This window comes from Theropithecus gelada, chromosome 5 (assembly GCF_003255815.1).
Source record: "Theropithecus gelada isolate Dixy chromosome 5, Tgel_1.0, whole genome shotgun sequence".
Lineage (NCBI taxonomy): Eukaryota > Metazoa > Chordata > Mammalia > Primates > Cercopithecidae > Theropithecus > Theropithecus gelada.
Window position 1 is genome coordinate 170,408,306 of NC_037672.1, and position 23,659 is coordinate 170,431,964.

The following is a 23,659-nucleotide window of genomic DNA, read 5'->3' on the forward strand; positions in this document are numbered from 1 at the left end:
TTTGGGCTGGTTCCACATCTTCGCTATTGTGAATAGTGCCACAATAAATATACGTGAGCATGTCTTTGTAATAGCATGATTTATAATCCTTTGTGTATATACCCAGTAGTGGGATTTCTGGGTCAAATGGAATTTCTGGTTCTAGGTCCTTGAGGAATTGCCACACTGTCTTCCACAATGGTTGAACTAATTTACACTCCCAACAACAGTGTAGAAGTGTTCCTATTTCTCCACATCCTCTCCAGCATCTGTTGTTTCCTGACTTTTTAATGATCGCCATTCTAACTGACATGAGATGATATCTCATTGTGGTTTTGATTTGCATTTCTCCCATGACCAGTGATGATAAGCATTTTTTCATGTGTCTGTTGGCTGCATAAATGTCTTCTGAGAAGTGTCTGTTCATATCCTTTGCCCACTTTTTGATGGGGTTGTTTGTTTTTTCCTTGTAAATTTGTTTAAATTCTTTGTAGATTCTGGATATTAACCCTTTGTCAGATGGATAGATTGCAAAAATTTTCCCCAGTTCTGTAGGCTGCCTCTTCACTCTGATGATAGTTTCTTTTGCTGTGCGGAAGCTCTTCAGTTTAATTAGATCCCATTTGTCTCTTTTGGCTTTTGTTGCCATTGCTTTTGGTGTTTTAGTCATGAAGTCCTTTCCTATGCCTGTGTCCTGAATGGTATTGCCTAGGCTTTCTTCTAGGGATTTTATGGTTTTATGTCTAACATTTATGTTTTTAATCCATGTTGAAATGATTTTTGTATAAGGTATAAGGAAGGGATCCAGTTTCAGCTTTCTACTTATGGCTAGCCAGTTTTCCCAGCACCATTTATTATACAGGGAATCCTTTCCCCATTGCTTGTTTTTGTCAGGTTTATCAGAGATCAAATGGTTGTAGATGCGTGGTGTCATTTCTGAGGCCTCTGTTCTGTTCCATTGGTCTATATATATGTTTTGGTACCAGTACCATGCTGTTTTGGTTACTGTAGGCTTGTAGTATAGTTTGAAGTCAGGTAGTGTGATGCCTCCAGGTTTGTTCTTTTTGCTTAGGATTGTCTTGGCAATGTGGGCTCGTTTTTGCTTCCATATGAACTTTAAAGTTGTTTTTTCCAGTTCTGTGAAGAAAGTCATTGGTAACTTGATAGGGATGGCATTGAATCTAAAAATTACCTTGGGCAGTATGGCCATTTTCATGACATTGATTCTTCCTATCCATGAGCATGGAATGTTTTTCCAGTTTGTTGTGATTTCTGTTCTTTTACATTCGGTGAGGAGTACCTTACTTTCAATTATGTGGTCAATTTTAGAATAAGTGTGATGTGGTGCTGAGAAGAATGTATATTCTGTTGATTTGGGGTGGAGAGTTCTGTAGATGTCTATTAGGTGTGCTCGGTGCAGAGCTGAGTTCAAGTCCTAGATATCCTTGTCAACTTTCTGTCTCATTGATCTGTCTAGTATTGACAGTGGGGTGTTAAAGTCTCTCATTATTACTGAGTCTCTTTGTAGGTGTCTAAGGATTTGCTTACTTTGGCTGGATAGGAAATTCTGGGCTGAAAACTCTTTTCTTTAAGAATGTTGAATATTGGCCTTCACTCTCTTTGGGCTTGTAGGGTTTCTGCTGCGAGATCTGCTGTTAGCCTGATGCACTTCCCTTTGTGGGTAACCTGACCTTTCTCTCTGGCTTTCCTTAACGTTTTTGCTTAATTTCAACATTGGTGAATCTGACGATTATGTGTCTTGGGGTTGCTCTTCTAGAGGAGTATCTTCATGGTGTTCTCTGTATTTTCTGAATTTGAATGTTGGCCCATCTTGCTAGGTTGGAGAAGTTCTCCTGGATAATATCCTGAAGAGTGTTTTTCATCTTGGTTCCATTCTCCCCGTCAGTTTCAGGTACATGAATCAAATGTAGGTTTAGTCTTTTCACATAGTCCCATATTTCTTGGAGGTTTTGTTTGTTCCTTTTCATTTCTTTTTCTCTAATCTTGTGTTTGCACTTTGTTTTATTAAGTTGATCTTCAATCTCTGATATCCTTTCTTCCACTTGATCAATTCAGCTGTTGATACTTGTGTATGCTTCGCGAAATTCTCGTGCTGTGTTTTTCAGCTCCATCAGGTCATTTATGTTCTTCTCTAAACTGGTTATTCTAGTTAGCAATTCTTCTAACGTTTTCTCATGGTTCTTCACTTCCTTGCATTGGGTTACAACATGCTCCTTTAGCTCAGAGGAGTTTATTATTAATCACCTTCTGAAGCCTACTTCTGTGACTTCATCCTATTCACTCTCTTTCCAGTTTTGTTCCCTTGCTGGTGTGGAGTTGTTATCCTTTGGAGAGGAGGCTTTCTGATTTTTGGAATTTTCAGCCTTTTTGCACTGGTTTTTCCTCATCTTCTTGGATTTATCTACTTCTGTTCTTTGGTGTTGGTGACCTTCGGATGGGATTTCTGTGTGGATGTCCTTTTATGTTGATGTTTATGCTATTCCTTTCTGTTTGTTACTTTTCTTTCTAGCAGTCAGGCCCCTCTGCTGCAGGTCTGCTGGAGTTTGTTGGAGATCCACTCCAGACCCTGTTTGCCTGGGTATCATCAGCAGAGGCTGCAGAACAGCAAAAATTGCTGCTTGTTCCTTCTTCTAGAAACTTTGTCCCAGAGGAGCACCCACCAGCCCACCAGATGCCAGCCGGAGCTCTCCTACATGAGGTGTCTGTTGACCCCTGCTGGGAGGTGTCTCCCTGTCAGGAGGTACGGAGGTCAGGGACCCACTTGAGGAGGCAGTCTGTCCCTTGGCAGAGCTCCAGCATTGTGCTGGGAGGTCCACTGCTCTCTTCAGAGCCAGCAGGCAGGAACGTTTAAGCCTGCTTAATATGTGCCCACAGCTACCTCTTCTCCCCTCAGGTGCTCTGTCTCAGGGAGACAGGAGTTTTAAGTATAAGCTCCTGACTGGGGCTTCTGCCTGTCTTTCAGAGATACCCTGCTGACAGAGGAGGAATCTAGAGAGGCAGTCTGCCTACAGTGGCTTTGAGGTGCCATGGTGGGCTCCACTCTGTCCCAACTTCCTGGTGGTTTTGTTTACATGGTGATGGGAAAACAGCCTACTCCAGCCTCAGTAATGGCGAATGTCCCTCCCACCACCAAGCTTGAGCATCCCAGGTTGACTTCAGACTGCTGTGCTGGCAGCGAGAATTTCAAGCCAATGAATCTTAGCTTGCTTGGCTCCACTGGGGCAGGATCCACTGAGCTAGACCACTTGGCTCCCTGGCTTCAGCCCCCTTTCCAGGGGAGTGAACGGTTCTGTCTCCCTGGCATTCCAGGCACCACTGAGGTTTGGAAAAAAAAATCTGAAGCTAGCTCGGTGTCTGCCCAAACAGCTGCCCAGTTTTGTGCTTGAAACCTAGGGCCCTGGTGGCGTAGGCACCTAAGGGAATCTGCTGGTCTGCGGGTTGTGAAGACCATGAGAAAAGCGTAGTATCTGGGAAGGAATGCACTGTTCCTCATGGCAGAGTGGCTCAGGGCTTCTTTTGGCTAGGGGAGGGAGTTCCCTGACCCCTTGCACTTCCCAGGAGACAGGGTGCTCCACCCTCCTTCCACTCGCCCTCCGTGGGCTGCACCCAGCGTCTAACCAGTCCCAATGAGATGAGCTGGTTACCTCAGTTGGAAATGCAGAAGTCATCCACCTTCTGCATTGATCTTGCTGGGAGTTGCAGACCAGAGCTGTTCCTATTCAGCCATCTTGCCCACAACCTGTATAATATATATATATTTTTTTTTTTGAGACGGAGTCTCGCTCTGTTGCCCAGGCTGGAGTGCTGTGGCCGGATCTCAGCTCACTGCAAGCTCCGCCTCCCGGGTTCCCGCCATTCTCCTGTCTCAGCCTCCCGAGTAGCTGGGACTACAGGCGCCCGCCACCTCGCCCGGCTAGTTTTTTGTATTTTTTAGTAGAGACGGGGTTTCACCGTGTTAGCCAGGGTGGTCTCGATCTCCTGACCTCGTGATCCGCCCATCTCGGCCTCCCAAAGTGCTGGGATTACAGGCTTGAGCCACCGCGCCCGGCCTGTATAATATATTTTAAAGTCAGGTTGTGTGATGCCTCCAGCTTTGTTCTTTTGCTTAGCATTGCTTTGGCTATTCATGCTCTTATTTTGGTTCCATGTGAATTTTAAGATATTTTTTTCTATTTCAGTGAAAAATGACATTGGTATTTTGATAGCGGTTGCATCGAATCTGTAGATTGCTTTGGGTAGTACCATCATTTGAATGATGTTCATTCTTCCAATCCATGAGCATGAAATGTTTATCTGTTTGCTTGTGTCATCTTCAATTTATTTCATCAGAGTTTTATAGTTTTCCTTGTAGAGGTGTTTTACCTCCTTGGTTAAATTTATTCCTAGGTATTTTAATTAACTAATTAATTAATTTGCAGTTACCATTAATGGGATTACCTTTTTTTTTTTTTTCTTGACTGGTTCATCATTGAGCTATAGAAACACTACTGATTTTTGTATGTTGATTTTGTATTTTGCAACTTTCCTGAATTCATTGATCAGATCTAAAAGTTTCCTTTTTTGGTGGAGTCTTTAAATTGAGATATAAGATTATGTCATCTCCAAAAAGGAACACCTTGCCTTGCTTTTTTGCAATTTAGATGCCTTTTATTTCTTTCTCTCGCCTGATTTCTCTGGCTAGGACTTCTACTATTATGTTGAATGGGAGTGATGGAAGTGGAAATCTTTGTCTTGTTCCAGTTCTTAGAGGAAAGGATGCTAACTTTTCTCCATTTGATATGATGTTAGCTGTGGGTTTATCATATATGGCCTTTATTATGTTGAGGTATGTTCCTTCTAGGCCAGGTTTGTTGAGATTTTATCATGAAGGGATGTTGAATTTTATCAAATGCTTTTTCTTTATCTATTGAGATAATCATACAGTTTTTCTGTTAATGTGATGAATCACATTTATTGATTTGCAGAGGTTGAACCATCCCACTTGATCATGGTATATTATCTTTTTCATATGCTGTTGGATTTGGTTTACTAGCATTTTGTTGAGGATTTTTGTGTTTATTGTTACCAGGGATATCAGCCTGTAGTTTTTTTGTTTGTTTTTTCTGTGTCCTTGTTTTGCTATCAGGGTAATGCTGGCCTCATAGAATGAGTTAGGAAGAATTCCCTTCTCTAATTTTCTGGAATAGTTTAAGGAGAATTGGTGTTAATTCTGTGTATGTTTGGTAGAATTTGGCAGTGACGACATCCAGTCCTGGACTTTTATTTGTTGGGAGACTTTTTATTATTAATTAAATCTCATTATTTGTTATTGGTCTGTCGGTTTTTTAAAAATTTCTTCCTGATTCAATCTTGGTAGGAGGTATGTGTCTAGGAATTTACCTATTTTCTCTAAGTTTTCCAGTCTGGTAGTATATAGTTGTTCTTAATAATCTCTGATGATCTTTTGTATTGCTGTAGTATCCATTGTAATGTCTCATTTTTCATTTCTGATTTTATTTGGGTCTTTTTTTTTCCTTGGTTAATCTACCTAGTAGTTTATCAATTTTGCTCATCTTTTCAGAAAACCAACTTTTTGTTTCATTGATCCTTTGTAATGTTTAAGCCTCAATTTTGTTTAGTTCTGCTCTGATCTTTATTATTTCTTTTCTCTTAATTTTGGGCTTGGTTTATTCTTGCTTTTTTAGTTTCTTGAGGTGCATTAGTAGATTATTTATTTGAAATCTTTCTTCTTTTTCACTGTAGGCATTTATTGCTATAAATCTCTCTTAGCCCTGCTTTTGTTGTATCCCATAGGTTTTAGTATGTTGTATTTAGATTTTCACTTGTTTCAATAATTTTTTTAATTTTTCCCCTTAATTTCTTCCTTGACCCAGTGGTCATTCAGGAGCATACTGTTTAATTTTTATGTATTTAAACAGTTTCTAAAGTTCTGTTGTTATTGATTTCTGGATTTATTCTATTTTGTTCTGAGAAGACACTTGATATAATTTCAATTTTTAAGATTTTTTTGAGACTTGTTTTGTGTCCTAGCATATGGTCTGTTCTGGAGAATATTCCAGGTACTGATGAAAAGAATGTATATTCTGTAGCGTTTGGATGAAATGTCTGTTAGGTCCATTTGGTCCAAGGTGCAGTTTAAATAGAATGTTTCTTTGTTTATTTTCTGTCTAGATAATTTATCTAATGTTGAGAGTGGGGTGTTTATGTCACCAACGATTATTGTATTGGAGTCTATCTCTCCCTTATATTTAATATTTGCTTTATGTATCTGGATGCTCTGGTGTTGGGTGCATGTTTAGAATTGTTATATCCTTTTGCTGAACTGATCCCTGCATCATTATATAATGACCTTTCTTGTCTCTTTTTACTATTTTTGACTTAAAGTATGTTTTATCTGATATAACTATAGCTTCTCTTGCTAATTTTTGGTTTCTACTTGCATGAAATATCTTTTTCTATCCCTTTATTTTCAGTACATATGTGTCTTTATAGGTGAGATAAGTTTTTTTATAGACAGTATATAGTTGAATCTTGCTTTTTAAAATCCATTGAACCAGTGTATATCTTTTAAGTGGAAAGTTTAAGGTTTACATTCAAGCTTATTTTTAATATGTGAGTGCTGACTCTTGCAATGTTATTAATTGATTTCTGGTTATTTTGTATATCCCTTTTTCCTTTTTTGTTGTTTATCATTGTGGTTTTTTGTAGGAGTGACACTCGAGTCTTCTATTCCTCATTTGTGAACTTGCTTTACCAGTGGGTTATATAATTTTGAGTATTTTCATGATGGTAGATATCATCCTTTCACTACCATGTATATGATTCCCTTAAGCTTTTCTTGTATGGCTGGTCTAGTGGCGATGAATTCCCTCCGCTTTTGCTTTTCTGGGAAAGGCTTTATTTCTCCTTTATTTATGAAGGATAGCGTTTCTGGGTAGTGTATCCTTGGCTGGCAGTCTTTTTCCTTCAGCTCTTTGAATATATTGTTGCATTATCTCCTGACCTGTAAAGTTTCTGTTAAGAAATCTACTGTTCATCTGACGGGGCTTCCCTTATAAGTGACAAGTCATTTTTCTCTTGCTGTTTTTAGAATTTCATTTTTTGTCTTTGACTTTTGACAGTTTGATGAAATGTGCTGTGAATAAGAAGACATTTTGAAATTTTATCTGTTTGGAAATATTTGAGCTTCTTACATTTGGATGTCTGTATCTCTTGCTAGACTTAGGAAGTTTTCAGCTACTATTTTTTATATAGGTTTCTATTCCCTTCATTTTCTGTTCCCTTTTTGAGACACTGAGAATTTGAATATTTGGTCACTTTACGGTGTTCCATATGTGATGTAGGCTTTGTTTATTCTTTAGAATTCTTTTTTGTTTATTTTTTTTGTCTGACTGGGTTATTTCAGAAAACCAGTTTTCTTTTATTATTATTATTATTATTATACTTTAAGTTCTAGGGTACATGTGCATAACGTGCAGGTTTGTTACATATGTATACTTGTGCCATGTTGCTGTGCTGCACCCATCAACTCGTCAGCACCCAACAACTCGTCAGTTACATCAGGTATAACTCCCAATGCAATCCCTCCCCCCTCCCCCCTCCCCATGATAGGCCCCGGTGTGTGATGTCCCCCTTCCCGAGTCCAAGTGATCTCATTGTTCAGTTCCCACCTATGAGTGAGAACATGCGGTGTTTGGTTTTCTGTTCTTGTGATAGTTTGCTAAGAATGATGGTTTCCAGCTGCATCCATGTCCCTACAAAGGACACAAATTTATCCTTTTTTATGGCTGCATAGTATTCCATGGTGTGTGTGTGCCACATTTTCTTAATCCAGTCTGTCACTGATGGACATTTGGGTTGGTTCCAAGTCTTTGCTATTGTGAATAGTGCCACAATAAACATGCGTGTGCATGTGTCTTTATAGCAGCATGATTTATAATCCTTTGGGTATATACCCAGTAATGGGATGGCTGGGTCATATGGTACATCTAGTTCTAGATCCTTGAGGAATCGCCATACTGTTTTCCATAATGGTTGAACTAGTTTACAATCCCACTAACAGTGTAAAAGTGTTCCTATTTCTCCACAGCCTCTCAAGCACCTGTTGTTTCCTGACTTTTTAATGATTGCCATTCTAACTGGTGTGAGATGGTATCTCATTTGGTTTTGATTTGCATTTCTCTGATGGCCAGTGATGATGAGCATTTTTTCATTAAACTAAAGAGCTTCTGCACAGCAAAAGAAACTACCATCAGAGTGAACAGGCAACCTACAGAATGGGAGAAAATTTTTGCAATCTACTCATCTGACAAAGGGCTAATATCCAGAACCTACAAAGAACTCAAACAAATTTACAAGAAAAAAACAAACAACCTCATCAAAAAGTGGGCAAAGGATATGAACAGACATTTCTCAAAAGAAGACATTCATACAGCCAACAGACACATGAGAAAACCAGTTTTCACGTTCTGAAGTTTTTTCTTCTGCTTAATCTAGTCTATTGTTGAAGCTTTCCAATGTATTTTGTATTTCATTCAATGAATTCTTCAGTTCCAGAATTTCTGTTTGATACTTTTTAATGATATTGATCTATTTGCTAAGTTTCTCATTCATACCCTGAATTGTTTTACTGACTTCGTTTATTGTTTTTCTTAGTTCTCTTGTATCTCACTGAGCTTCAATATTATTTTAAATTCATCTTCCAGGAATTTCAGGAAGAAATTCATAAATTTCTTAATTGAAATCTCTTACTGGAGAATTATTGTGTTCCTGTGGAGGTGTTTATATTTTCTTGCTTTTCCATATTTCTTGTGTCCTTACGTCAAGACCTGCACATCTGGTGTAACAGTCACCTCTTCCAAGTTTTTGAATTTGATTTTGTAGAGAAAGATGATTTTCTAAAGACGTATATATGGTTCTGTTTATGTAGGGCACTTTGGCTTTCATTCTGTGTGGGTACACTAGTATAGTCCCCATATAGTTTCCTCAGCTATAAACACATCTGTAATGTCTGATTTTTCTCAGTGGATTAGGTTGCAATTGTTAGTGGAGGACATGTTTAAAGTTTTGCTGAGGATGGGGACATCACATGGGCCAGTTCCCAGGCCCCATTGGTCACAGTGGCAGACTGAGTGTGCCTGTCATTGGGCCCTGGGTGGTGTAATAGGCACTGATGTTAGCAAGTCCAGGTGGGTGATTTTTGAACTCTGGGCAGCTTACTCAGGTGTGGGGTCAGTGGCAATGGTTAATCAGGCAAGTGGGAAGGTCTTTGAGTCCTTGGGCAGTGGGCATGATGTGGACAATGGGCAGTAGCAGTGGTGGGACTACCCTCTGGCTTCTATGTGGTCTGTGCTGGTGTTGATGGTGACTGTGACAGCCTCAGTAGGTTAGTTTCTGGGCCTGCAGGTGGCATTGATGGATGAATGCCACCTGCGGCGGTAGTGGCAGGTTGGTTGGACTCATCCTTAGGCCACTGGTCATGTGTTTGGGCACTGGGAGGGAATATAGATTGGGGCAGGTGGGCCTGTTCTCACACTCATTGGTGGTGTCTGTGGTAGCTGGCTGTGGTAGGCAAGGATGGGGTGATCCCCAGGCCCCTTGTGGAATGTTCAGAAGGGGGTGGCAGTGGCTGTGTTGTGAAGATGGGGTTCAATACATCTTCAGATGAGGGTGGCAGCGGGTGTGTTGTGAAGGTGGCACCAGCTGCTGGTGAAGATGGGGTTGCTTTTAGTGGCAGCAGCCACAAACAGGTGGCTGGGGAGCACATGCTTCAGTTCTAAGTGGTGGCTATAAGCAGAATAACTTTCCTCAGGGCACTTTTAAATGTATGATGGCCCTACTATTGGGTGTGGTGTGGTCACTGCCAGTGGCTCTGTCTTTGGTCCTGGTGACACCAGCCAGCAATGGTATCTGGGTATGATCAGTGGATGTCAATGGGGCTTTGGAGATATGGAGGTATAGTAGTTAGTTATTGGGCTCCTAGGTGGAATGCATTCTGATAGGGGCTGCGGGGATGGGTGTGAGACCTGGCGTGAGCCTCCTCTCTGCAGCACTGCCATCACAGAGTCTCCTGGTAGTTCCCTATATTAGTCTCATTGTCCACATAGTTTGAGGGGCTCTTCTGTGGCTAGAATTGCAGTAGTCTGTGGTGGAAATATGGACCACTGGGGTCTCTCAGTTACTATTTTCCCTTATGGGGGAACATCTCTATGCTCCCAGCTGATTTTGGCAGTCAGGCAGAGCAGGTTGCCTCACTTCCTTCTCCTTCCTTGCCTTAGGTGTCTCTTGTCACTTTTCTGTTGAATTCCGGCATTGTCTCTTAGGTGATCTATTTGAAGTGTGATTGCGTATTTGTGATTTTGGTTCTTTATGGAGGAGGTTTTGCGTCTTTGTGGAGGAGGTGAGTACCAGATGCCTCTAGTCAGCTGTCTTGAAGCCCTTTCAATATTGTTTTTAAAACTGTAATTTTCTCCTAGTATTTTTATGGCTTCGCTTTTCCTATTTACTTTTTTTATGCACTTGAATTTACTTTTTAGTAAAGAGTAAGACAGAGATCGCTTCTTTTTTTAAAAAAGAAAATGCTACTAGCTTTACAGCTTATTTTATAATCCAACTTCTTCCCATTGATATGGAATGTTACCTTTATTTTACACTAAAACCTCAAATATATGCAATTTCATTTAGAAAGTTTTAGTTCTAGTCCACAGATCTATCAATCCTGGAACATATTATGTCAGATAAAAATATTTTTAGCTTTCTGTAATGTCTGGCAACATGTATCTGCTCATCATTCTCTATCAGAATTTTCCTGATTATTCTTCTTTTTAAAAGCTGTATTGTAGTGTAATTGACATAAAATAGACTGCATATGTTTAAAGTGAACAACTTGATTTGTTTTGGCATAGGTATATGCCTGTGAAACCATTATCACAATCAAGATAATATTTTCATGACCCCCAAAAGTTTTGCTGTGACCCTTTGAGGTCACTCTCTCTTGTTCCTTCCTGTCTCCCTCATTCTCAAGCAATCACTCACTGAACTCCTTTTTGTAACTACGAGATTAGTTTGCATTTCCTAATGCAAAACATATACATATGAAATGTATATATGTAAACTCTTTTTCTGACTTCTTTCATTCAGTGTAATTTTTCTTTCAGATTCATTCTTCTTGTTATACATATCAGCAGTTCATGCTTTTTACAGCTGACTAACATTCTATTATATGAATGTATTAGTTAACTTGGGCTGCCACAACAAAATGCCAATGGACTAGGTGGCTTAACCAACAGAAATTTATTTTTCACAGTCTGGAGGCTGGGAAGTCCAAGATCAAGGTATCAGATGATTCAATATCTAATGAGGTCTCTCCTTCTGGCTTGCAGTTGCCTCCTCACTATATCTTCATATGGCCTTTCCTCTGTGCATGCACAAGAGTTTCCTCTTTTTACAAGGCCACCCATCACATTATGATGGCCCCGCTTACATGACCTAATCTAACTCTAATTAGCTCTCAAAGGTTCCATCTCCAAATACCATCACAGTGGGGACTAGAGCTTCAATGAATTTTAGGCAGACACAAACATTCAGTCCACAACAAGTTAAAAAATCCATTTAGGTATTGGTGGACATTTATGTTGTTTATAATTTCTGGCTATTACAAATCAATCTACTATTAATATTTATATACAAGGTATATACCTTTATTTCCCTTGGGTAAATATTTATAAGTGGAATGGCTGGATCATGTGTTGAAATAAGTGGATCATATCATAAAAAAGGTTTGCCTTTTTAAAAAATTGCCAGTTTCCCAAAGTGGTTGTACCATTTTCCGTACCTACTATAATTGTATGACAGTTCCATGTTATCCTTGATAACACATGGCCAGTGGTTCTAATTTTAGACATTCTTACAGGTGTGTAGTAGCTTACATAGTGGTATCTCATTGTGTTTTTAGTTTGCATTGCCCTAATGACTAATGATTTCACGAACCTTTTCCTATGTTTATTTACCTTCTGTATGTCTTTTTTGGAGAAGCTTCTGGTAAAATCTTTTGCCTCCTCCCATTTTTTTTTTTATTGGGTTGTTTGGTGTCTCATTATTTAATTTTGAGAGTTCTTTATATAGATATAATTTCTTTATCATGTATACAATTTGCACACATTTTCTCCCAACCTGTAGCTTGTCTTTTCTTTCTCTTAGAAATTTTTTTTGAAGAGTGGAATCTCTTAATTTTGATGAAGTGTAATTTATCAATTTCTCCTTTTATGTATTGTTCGTTTGCTGCCATACCTAAGAAATCTTTCCCTAACCCAAGACCATAAAATTTTTTTCTAGAAGTTTTATAGTTTTCAGTTAGAACTATAATCCATTTTGAGTTAATTTTTGTGTTTTGTATGAAGTATGGATGAAAATTTTTTTTGCATATTGCAAATTGTGTTGTCTAAAAAATTTTAATTTCGAATAATTTCTAGAATACCTAAATACAACTGATTTTATATATATTGATCTTATATGTTAAAATCTTACTAAAGTCACTTATTAGCTCCAGTAGTTATTTTTTTGGTAAATTTTGAGCAATTTTTTACATAGAGGATGATTTTGCCAATAAACAAAGGCAGTTTCTTTCTAGTTTGGATGCCTTTCATTTCTTTTTCTTGCCTTATTGAACTAGCCAGAACTTTCCAGTCCAATATTGTATGAACATGGTGAGAAAAGGCATTATTGCCTTTTTCCTGTTTGTAGGGAAAAAGCAGTCAGTCAGTCTCCATTAAATATGATATGAGCTTTAAGTTTTTTAAATAGATGCTCTCTATGAGATTGAAGAAGTTCTCTTCTATCCTTGTTTTGCTAAGAGTTTTTAGCAGAAATACTGATTGAATTTTGTCAAATGCTCTTCCTGCATTTGTTGAGATGATCATATGATTTTTCTTTTTTAGGCTGTTAATATGGTGAATTACATTAATTAATTTTGAATGTTGAAACAATCTTGCTTTTTTGTGAATGAATCCTATTCAGCCATGTTGTATTATCTTCTTATATATAATGTCTATCTGGTTTTCATATTCCCAAAACTTCTGGCCTCATGAAAGGAGGTGAAAAATATTTCATCTTCTTCAATTTTCTTAAGAGTTTTTGTAGAATTGGCATCATTTGTTCCTTAAATGTTTGGTAGAATTCTCCAGCGAAGTCAGATGGGCCCGGAGGTGTTTTTGTTGTTATTGTTGTTGGGGGGTGGTTAAATTACAAATTTAATTTATTTAATAGGCTATTTAGATTATCTATTTATACCTGGATGAAATAGGTAGTTTGTGTCTTTCAAGAAATTTACCTATTTCATCTAAATTGTCAAATTTATTGGCATAATGTTCATTATATTTTCTTATTTTAAAAAATATATGTAAAATGTGTAGTGATGTTACCTTTATTATTTCTGACAACGTGTAATTTGTGTCTTCTCTCTTTTTTCCTCTGATTGACTTGTCTAGAGGCTTACCAATTTTATTGATCTTCTTAAAGCAGCAGCATTGGGTTTCATTAATTTTTTCATTGATTTTATATACTTTATTAATATCTACTCTGATTTTTTTCATAAGTTCTCTTCTTCTACTTTGGTTTTATTTTGTTCTTTGACTTCTAGTTTCTTTTCTATTTTCTTATTCCTTTTTTTTTAAGATATTTGGAAATACAACTTTATTTTGATAAAGGAATGGGAATGATAGTAACAAACAAGATTTCACCATTGAATATTGTGATGTGACTGTGTGACTGTAGCAGTCTTTTTTTTTTTTTTTTTTTGAGATGGAGTCTTTCTCTGTCCCCAGGCTGGAGTGCTGTGGCATGATCTCAGTTCACTGCGACCTCTGACTCCCTGGTTCAAGGGATTCTCTTGCCTCAGTCTCCTGAGTAGCTGGGATTACAGGCCCATGCCACCACCCCCAGCTAATTTTTGCATTTTTGTAGAGAGGAAGTTTCACCATGTTGGTCAGGATGGTCTCGATCTCCTGACCTCGTGATCAGTCTGCCTCGACCTCCCAAAGCGCTGGGATTACAGGCTTGAGCCACCGCGACTGGCCCACTGTAGCAGTCTTATATTTGAAACTCTAGGAATCAAGTAGGTTCCAAAACAGCTAAACATGCAGGTCCAAACAATGAAGATATTTTTTAAACTGCCACATTCACTCCGAAGCCCACTCATCTTCAGCATCCCACAGATGAAGCACATGTTCCGCTTAGCTAGATAACAATGAGGTGGCATACACGCTGAACCGCTGACATCACAGGACAACTGCCTATAAAACTAAGACTTCTGACGCTGGGCTCCAGCTTCATTCTCACAGGTCATTATCCTCATCCGGGAGAGCAGTTGTCTGAGCAAACTCTAAGTCGTGCTCATACTGTGCTGCCAAAGCTGGTCCATGACAACCACCGGTGGGGCGAGAGCAGACATGGCAACAAATTCCAAGTTAGGGTCTCCAATGAGCTTCCTAGCAAGCCAGAGGAAGGGCTTTTCAAAGTTGTAGTTACTTTTGGCAGAAATGTCGTAGTACTGAAGATTCTTCCTTCGGTGGAAGACAATGGATTTTGCCTTCACTTTCCTGTTCTTAATATCCACTTTGTTGCCACACAACACGATGGAGATGTTTTCACACACTCGTACCTGATCTCTATGCCAGGTAGGCACATTCTTGTAAGTAACTCTTTTTTTTTATTATTATTATTATTTTTTATTATTATTATACTTTAAGTTCTAGGGTACATGTGCATAACGTGCAGGTTTGTTACATATGTATACTTGTGCCATGTTGCTGTGCTGCACCCATCAACTCATCAGCACCCAACTACTCGTCATTTACATCAGGTATAACTCCCAATGCAATCCCTCCCCCCTCCCCCCTCCCCTTAATAGGCCCCGGTGTGTGATGTCCCCCTTCCCGAGTCCAAGTGATCTCATTGTTCAGTTCCCACCTATGAGTGAGAACATGCGGTGTTTGGTTTTCTGTTCTTGTGATAGTTTGCTAAGAATGATGGTTTCCAGCTGCATCCATGTCCCTACAAAGGACACAAATTCATCCTCTTTTATGGCTGCATAGTATTCCATGGTGTATATGTGCCACATTTTCTTAATCCAGTCTGTCACTGATGGACATTTGGGTTGATTCCAGGTCTTTGCTATTGTGAATAGTGCTGCAATGAACATACGTGTGCATGTGTCTTTATAGCAGCATGATTTATAATCCTTTGGGTATATACCCAGTAATGGGATGGCTGGGTCATATGGTACATCTAGTTCTAGATCCTTGAGGAATCGCCATACTGTTTTCCATAATGGTTGAACTAGTTTACAATCCCACCAACAGTGTAAAAGTGTTCCTATTTCTCCACATCCTCTCCAGCACCTGTTGTTTCCTGACTTTTGAATGATCGCCATTCTAACTGGTGTGAGATGGTATCTCATTGTGGTTTTGATTTGCATTTCTCTGATGGCCAGTGATGATGAGCATTTTTTCATGTGTCTGTTGGCTGTATGAATGTCTTCTTTTGAGAAATGTCTGTTCATATCCTTTGCCCACTTTTTGATGGGGTTGTTTGGTTTTTTCTTGTAAATTTGTTTGAGTTCTTTGTAGGTTCTGGATATTAGTCCTTTGTCAGATGAGTAGTTTGCAAAAATTTTCTCCCATTCTGTAAGTTGCCTGTTCACTCTGATGGTAGTTTCTTTTGCAGTGCAGAAGCTTTTTAGTTTAATTAGATCCCATTTGTCAATTTTGGCTTTTGCTGCCGTTGCTTTTGGTGTTTTAGACATGAAGTCTTTGCCCATGCCTATGTCCTGAATGGTACTACCTAGGTTTTCCTCTAGGGTTTTTATGGTATTAGGTCTAACATTTAAGTCTCTAATCCATCTTGAATTAATTTTCGTATAAGGAGTAAGGAAAGGATCCAGTTTCAGCTTTCTACTTATGGCTAGCCAATTTTCCCAGCACCATTTATTAAATAGGGAATCCTTTCCCCATTTCTTGTTTCTCTCAGGTTTGTCAAAGATCAGATGGCTGTAGATGTGTGGTATTATTTCTGAGGACTCTGTTCTGTTCCATTGGTCTATATCTCTGTTTTGGTACCAGTACCATGCTGTTTTGGTTACTGTAGCCTTGTAGTATAGTTTGAAGTCAGGTAGTGTGGTGCCTCCAGCTTTGTTCTTTTGACTTAGGATTGTCTTGGAGATACGGGCTCTTTTTTGGTTCCATATGAACTTTAAAGCAGTTCTTTCCAATTCTGTGAAGAAACTCATTGGTAGCTTGATGGGGATGGCATTGAATCTATAAATTACCTTGGGCAGTATGGCCATTTTCACGATATTGATTCTTCCTATCCATGAGCATGGTATGTTCTTCCATTTGTTTGTGTCCTCTTTTATTTCACTGAGCAGTGGTTTGTAGTTCGCCTTGAAGAGGTCCTTTACATCCCTTGTAAGTTGGATTCCTAGGTATTTTATTCTCTTTGAAGCAATTGTGAATGGAAGTTCATTCCTGATTTGGCTCTCTGTTTGTCTGTTACTGGTGTATAAGAATGCTTGTGATTTTTGCACATTAATTTTGTATCCTGAGACTTTGCTGAAGTTTCTTATCAGCTTAAGGAGATTTTGGGCTGAGACAATGGGGTTTTCTAAATATACAATCATGTCATCTGCAAAGAGGGACAATTTGACTTCTTCTTTTCCTAACTGAATACCCTTGATTTCTTTCTCTTGCCTGATTGCCCTAGCCAGAACTTCCAACACTATGTTGAATAGGAGTGGTGAGAGAGGGCATCCCTGTCTTGTGCCAGTTTTCAAAGGGAATTTTTCCAGTTTTTGCCCATTCAGTATGATATTGGCTGTGGGTTTGTCATAAATAGCTCTTATTATTTTGAGGTACATTCCATCAATACCGAATTTATTGAGCGTTTTTAGCATGAAGGGCTGTTGAATTTTGTCAAAGGCCTTTTCTGCATCTATTGAGATAATCATGTGGTTTTTATCTTTGATTCTCAAGTAACTCTTGATGTTACATCAAACATTATGATGGCACGCTGGGCTTGGTTATAATAGCCATCTCTCAACCCACCGAATTTCTCCTGGCTGGCTGTGTCCCATACATTGAACTTAATAGGTCCTCTGTTGGTGTGGAATACTAGGGGATGAACCTCAACACCTATACACTTCTCAAATTCACCAGTCAAATGACGTTTCACGAAGGTCGTTTTCCCAGTACCATTGTCACCAACCGATACAAGTTTGAACTGGACCTGGGGCTCTTCCTGGGCAGCCATCGTAGCTTTCTTTCCAGAAGCATCTACGCGCCCGTCTTCCTGAGCTCTTATTCCTTTTTTTTTTGAAATGGAGTCTCACTATGTCACCCAGGCTGAAGTGCAGTGGTGTGATATGGCTCACTGCTGCCTTAAACTCCTGGGCTCAAGCAATCCTCCTGCCTTAGCTTCCCAAGCAGCTGATACAATAGGCATGTGCCACCTTGCCTGGCTCAGGTTTTTTATTTATTTTTATTTTTTATTTTTTGTAGAGATAGGATCTCTCTGCATTGCCTACGCTGGTCTCAAACCCCTGGCCTCAAGCAATCATCCAACCTCAGCCTTCTGCGTACTGGGATTACAAGTGTGAGCCACTGTGCCCAGCTCCTATTTCTAGTTTCTTTTTTCTTCTTTTTTTTTTTGAGACGGAGTCTTGCTCTGTCACTCAGGCTGGAGTGCAGTGGCCGGATCTCAGCTCACTGCAAGCTCCGCCTCCCAGGTTTATGCCATTCTCCTGCCTCAGCCTCCCGAGTAGCTGGGACTACAGGCGCCCGCCACCTCGCCCGGCTAGTTTTTTATTTTTTAGTAGAGACGGGGTTTCACTGTGTTAGCCAGGATGGTCTCGATCTCCTGACCTCGTGATCCACCCGTCTCAGCCTCCCAAAGTGCTGGGATTACAGGCTTGAGCCACCGCACCCGGCCTGTTTCTAGTTTCTTAAGGTACAAGATGAGGTCATTGATTTGAGACCTTTCCACTGTTCTACTATGGATGTTCAGTGTTACGGATTTACCTCCAAATATTTCTTTAGCTGTATCTCACAAAATTTAAAGAGTGTGTTTTCTCTTTCATTCAATCCTACACAATTATACATTTTCTATTTTTTTCTTTTATTCATGGATTATTTAAAAGAGCATTGTTTAGTTTCAATATACTTGAGGATTTTCTAGATTTTTTTCTGTTTTTGATTTATAATCTAATTTATTGTGCTCATAGTACATACACTTTGCATGGCTTGAATCCTTTTGAATTTATGGAGGCATGTTTTGTGACCCAGAAAATGGTATGTTTTGGAAAATGTTTCGTGTGTACTTGGGAAGAATGTATTTTATAGTTTAGTATTGTGGAATGGATTATTCTATAAATATCAATTAGGTCAAGTTGACTGATGGTGCTCAACTCATATTCTTACTGATTTTCTGTTTACTGGTTTTATCAATAACTGAACAGGGATTTTTGAAATATCTCACTATAATTCTGAATTTGTCTCTTTTTTATTGTACTTTGATCAGCTTTTGTTTCACGTGTTTTGATGTTCTGCCTCTTTATTATATGAAATGACCTTTTCATTCTCAATAATAATCTATGTTCTGAAATCTACTTTATCCTATTTTAATATAGCCATTTCATCTTTCTTTTCATAGTGTTAGCATGGTATATCTTTTTCCATTCATTTACTTTTAATCAATTTGTGTTTTATATCAACACTTTTTTCTTCTTCTGTAGCAGCATATAGAGTTGGGTCTTGCCTTTTATTTCTTAAATTCAGTCTGAGAATCTCTGCCTTTCACTGTGGTGTTTAGACCATTTACATTTAATGTGATCATTGATATGATGAGTCTAAATTTACCCTCTTGCTATTTTTTTCTATCTGTTCTTTGCCTATTATCTTTTTCTCTTTTTTTCTATTTTCTATTTCTTATCTTTTCCCACTTTTAAATAATTGACTACTTTATGCTTTCATTTTATATTCATTGTTGGCTTATTAGTTATAATGCTTTGCTGTGTAATTTTAGTGATAGCTTTGGTGTTTACAGAAAATATCTTTAACTTATTACACTCTACCTTCTAGTAACATACTGCTTCATATATTTATAAAAATATTACCATAGTATACTTCAATTTTCTCCTCCAAGCCTTTGCACCACTGTTGTCATACATTTTATTTCCACATGTTATAAACCCCCCAAAATATTGTTATTATTTTTGCTTCATATAGTCACATATCTTTTAAAGATACTTAATTAGTAATAAAAAATCATTTAAAAAACATGTAGGTACCATTTTTGGTGCTTTTAATTTGAGCACAGATTATTATTTCTATCTGTTATTTTTCTTCTGGCTGAAGGACTTTTTATGTCATTCCTTGTATTTAGGCTCTGTTGGTGATGAATTATTTCAATTTTTGTAAGCTTCAAAATGCAGTTTGGTTTTGAAAAATATGTTTGCTGTGTAAAAGATTATCATTTGACTGATTTTTTCAGTACTTTATATTTCTCTACTGTCATCTGCATTCATTGTTTCTGATGAAAATCTAATGCCATCCTAATCTTTGTACCTCCCTACCCCACTCAGGACAACTGATGTTCCTTCGTATGTAATGTTTTTTTCCTTATGGCTACTTTTAAGATTTTTTTCTCTCTATCATCATAATTTTAAGCACTTTGATCATGTTGTGACTTGGTTTCTTTTTATTTGTGTGTGTGTGTGTGCTTAGAGTTCATTGAGCATCTCTTGATCTGTGGACTTTTGTACTTCATTAAATTGAAAATATTTTGATCATTATCTTTTCAAATATTACCTTGACCTTTTTTGTTTAAGAACTCCAATTACATGCATATTAGACAAGTTGAATTAGTCATGTAGCTCACTGATAACTCTGTTAAATCATTTTTAGTCATCGTGTTTTATTTGCGATAATTTCCATTGTCTTCAAATTAACTAATATTTTCTTCTGCAATGAATAATCTGCCATTAATCTCATAGAGTATATTTTTCTTCTTGAATATTCTAATTTTTTATTTCTAGATGTTTAGATTTGTGTTATGTTTTTATTTTTCATAATTCTGTTTAACATGTTCAATTTTACTTCTTGTTGTTTGAACATATGAAATATAGTTATAATAATTATATAAATATCTATTTTCACTAATTCTATAATCTATGTAATTTCTGTGTCAATTTTGATTAATTACTTTTTCTCATTATTGTTCATATTTTCCTGCTTTTTTGCATGCCTAATAATTTTTAATTAAATGCCAGACATTGTGAATTTTGCCTTGTGTTCTGGGTATTCTTGTAGTCCAACAAATCTTCTTAAATTTTGTCGTTTGAAGCACGTAAGTTATTTGGAAACAGTTTGATTTTAGCAGGTCTTTTTTTGAAGTGGGATCAAAGCAGAATTGAGTCTAAGGGCTATTTTTTTCCTAGTACTATACTGATGCAAAACCCTTTTATGTACTTTATACAATGCTTTTGAAATGATGAGGTTTTAGAATTTGTTGATGAGAATAGGAGCTATTCTTCTGAGTGAACTCTCAGTGTCTTTCCCTATTATCCTTTTGGGTGGTTCTTTTCCTGGTCTCAGTTATTTTTCACACATGTATAAGCTGGTTATTACTTAGTTGAAGCCTTAATGTGGACACTACAGATCTCTGAAGCCCTCTCCTGTTGTATCTCTGCTCTACAGAGTCTACTTACTGTGTTATCCATAGGCTCCCAACTACATCTTCTCTACACAGGGTGACTACTGTAGTCTGCCTATGTTTTTCTTTCTTGTGTCATGGCCTGGAAACTATTTTTAGCTAGGCAATCATAGGACTCACTTTGTCCATTATTCCCATTTCTCAGAGATCAATGTTTTTTGTAGCATGAATTTTAATGTTTTGAAAATTATTGTTTCATATATTTTGTTGATCTAGTTGTTTCAGGAGTATAATTAGTGTATATGGTCTTTGTTACTTTGTCTTGGCAAGAAGCATAAATTTCTGAGTATATATATATATTTTTTATGCAAGTTTGTAGACCTAACCATTGCTGCATTTATTAAAATCATGTGGAGAGCTTTTAAATAAGAACTTGTCTCTGAGATTCTGATTTAATTGATCTAGAATGATGTTTGTGTTAAGTGCTTAAGTGTTACCCCTTATAACACTATTGTAGTTGTTTTAGTTCTCTGTTGCTTTATAATTGCCACAGATAACACTATTAAAAGTGTCGCTTACTTTAGCTAACTGATGACCATCAAAGTCCTTTAAGGGTTTGCCTGTGTATTTATTCATTTAGTTTTAGAAATGGGGTCTTGCTGTGTTGCTCAGGCTGAGGTGAACAGGTATGATCATAGTTAGCTCACTACAGTCTGAACTTCTGGGCTTAAGTGAGCCTTCTGCCTCAGTGTCCCAAGTAGCTTGGACTACAGATATGTGCCACCATGCCCAGTGGTTTGCCTATATTTTGACATGTAAAATTAAGTCATGTCATTTGGTACTCTTAAAAAAATTAGGGTAGCTGAATGGGTGTTTATCTTACTCCATCAGGAAGATTTTGGTGCTGGATACAATGCAGTTGATGAGTAGTCCCATTTTTTTCTTACACTTAAATGACAGTTCACAACTTAAACACATTTCATGGGTCATACAAGGTCACATAACAAAATTAGAATTAGTATGCTTTAAATTGGAAAGGAAACAGATCATTGTGATTTAATATTTAAATTTTAACTTGAAATTTTGTACCCCTAAAAAAACTACAGTGCCCTACATTTTAAAACTTTATTAATTGAATCTTAACTTTAGGTTCTTTCTAACAGACACAACAATCATCATAACTTGATGCTGAAAATATATCTGCCTAATATCCAACTTCATTCCAAAAGGCATAATACATTTTCCCAGAAGATTTCTACAATTACCCAATCTAGTTGGTTGTTTAGGCTGCTAACTTTGTTATGCTTGTGAATTCTATATGAGCTTTAGAAATGACCATCTTTAAGAAATTCTTGTGTACTGAATTACACATGTAGGTTACAAACAATTGTACTTTTTGGTTAGCACTGGGTATGGTGTTGAGCATTTGAGACATCACTTACTCTGAGTTTTCAGGACCTAGCTAGACTTAATCCTTATCTAGATTTCATTTTGCCCATAACATATTATTGTGAAATAAACAACAAAAACAAGCGAAAATAAACAACAGCAGCAGCAATGATGAGGAAGTGGAGTCATCACAAGGCCTAAATGTAGCAGGATATCAGAGAGAAAGTCTCTTTCCTTTAAGTTTGCTTAAGTGATGGCATGGGTCTTACATATAAAATGTAAAATAAAATTTGCTAACATAGAAAAATCCCACTCCTAAAATCTGTTCATACTCCCTGATTTTTATATTTCCATTTATAGCATTATTATTTTTATAGTCACCTGACTAGGGTCAAAACTTTGGAGTAATCTTTTTCTTCTCTTTCTTTACACTTTCACTTTACACAATCACCCATTACAGCTACCTTTTATCAAGCATCTAGTATCTGCCAGAAGCCTTTTATCATCTAAGTCTCATAATATACTGCAAGGTAAGTACTATTATTCCCATTTGCCAGATGAGAAAACAAAAGCTCAAATAAGTGAAATGGGTGACTCTGTGTCACTCAGTTTGTAAGCAAAAGAGTTGTAAATCAAGGCCAGGTTTATTTGTATCCCAGGCCCGTTTTTTTTCTGCTTTATAAAGTTATATCCCTTAGGAGATGATGAGATTCTCTATGAAGTTTGTCTCTTGAAGAACCTTTATTATTATTTTTTAAGTCTCAGGAACATAAAATCGGATTAATCATAATTCTTGGCTCATGACACATTCACCTGTGGTTCATTCATGGTCATCTTTTATTTGTTTGGTTTTCTATTTTGATACCATTATAACAATAATAATACTTCAGGAACAATAATAACAAATGGAATAAATAATAAAAGACTATGAATAGCCAAGCTAATCTTGAGAAATAACAAAGCTGGAGGCATCCTGTTAACCTGCTTTCAAAATATGTTACAAAGTTACAGTAATCAAAACACTATGGCACTGCATAAAGAGAGGCACATCAACCAGAGGAACAGAATACAGAACCAAAAGTACACCTATGCATACACAGTCAACTGACCATTGGCAACAGTACCAAAGATACACAAAGGAAAGAGGATAGTCTCTTCCACATACAAAAGAATGATATTGGATGCTTATCTTTTTTTTTTTTTTTTTTTGAGATGGAGTTTCACTCTGTCACCCAGGCTGGAGTGCAGTGGCATAATCTCAGCTCACTGCAACTTCTACCTCCCAGGTTCAAGCAATTCTCCTGCCTCAGCCTCCCGAGTAGCTGGGACTACAGGCGTGTGCCACCGTGCCTGACTAATTTTTTGTATTTTTAGTAGAGATGGGGTTTTACCGTGTTAGCCAGGATGGTTTCAATCTCCTGACCTCATGATCCACCCTCCTTGGCCTCACCATACATCCTAATCAACACAAAATGGAAAAAAGAATTAAAATTAAGACCTGAAACTATAAAAATCCTAAGAAAATTTAAGGGAAGGCTTCATGGCATTGGTCTTGGCAATGATTTCATGG

General features: G+C 37.7%; 1 protein-coding gene across 1 annotated transcript; it reads right to left on the reverse strand.

The window, feature by feature from the left end:
- Positions 1 to 14,181: 14,181 nt before the first annotated feature.
- Positions 14,182 to 17,301, reverse strand: LOC112625116 (GTP-binding nuclear protein Ran-like). The gene is made up of 3 exons (XM_025386329.1): positions 17,029 to 17,301; position 16,723; positions 14,182 to 14,694 (listed from the first exon to the last, which is right to left on the reverse strand). The coding sequence occupies exons 1-3, from the start codon at positions 17,299 to 17,301 to the stop codon at positions 14,378 to 14,380; spliced, it is 591 nt and encodes a 196-aa protein (XP_025242114.1). The 3' UTR covers positions 14,182 to 14,377.
- Positions 17,302 to 23,659: the final 6,358 nt, after the last annotated feature.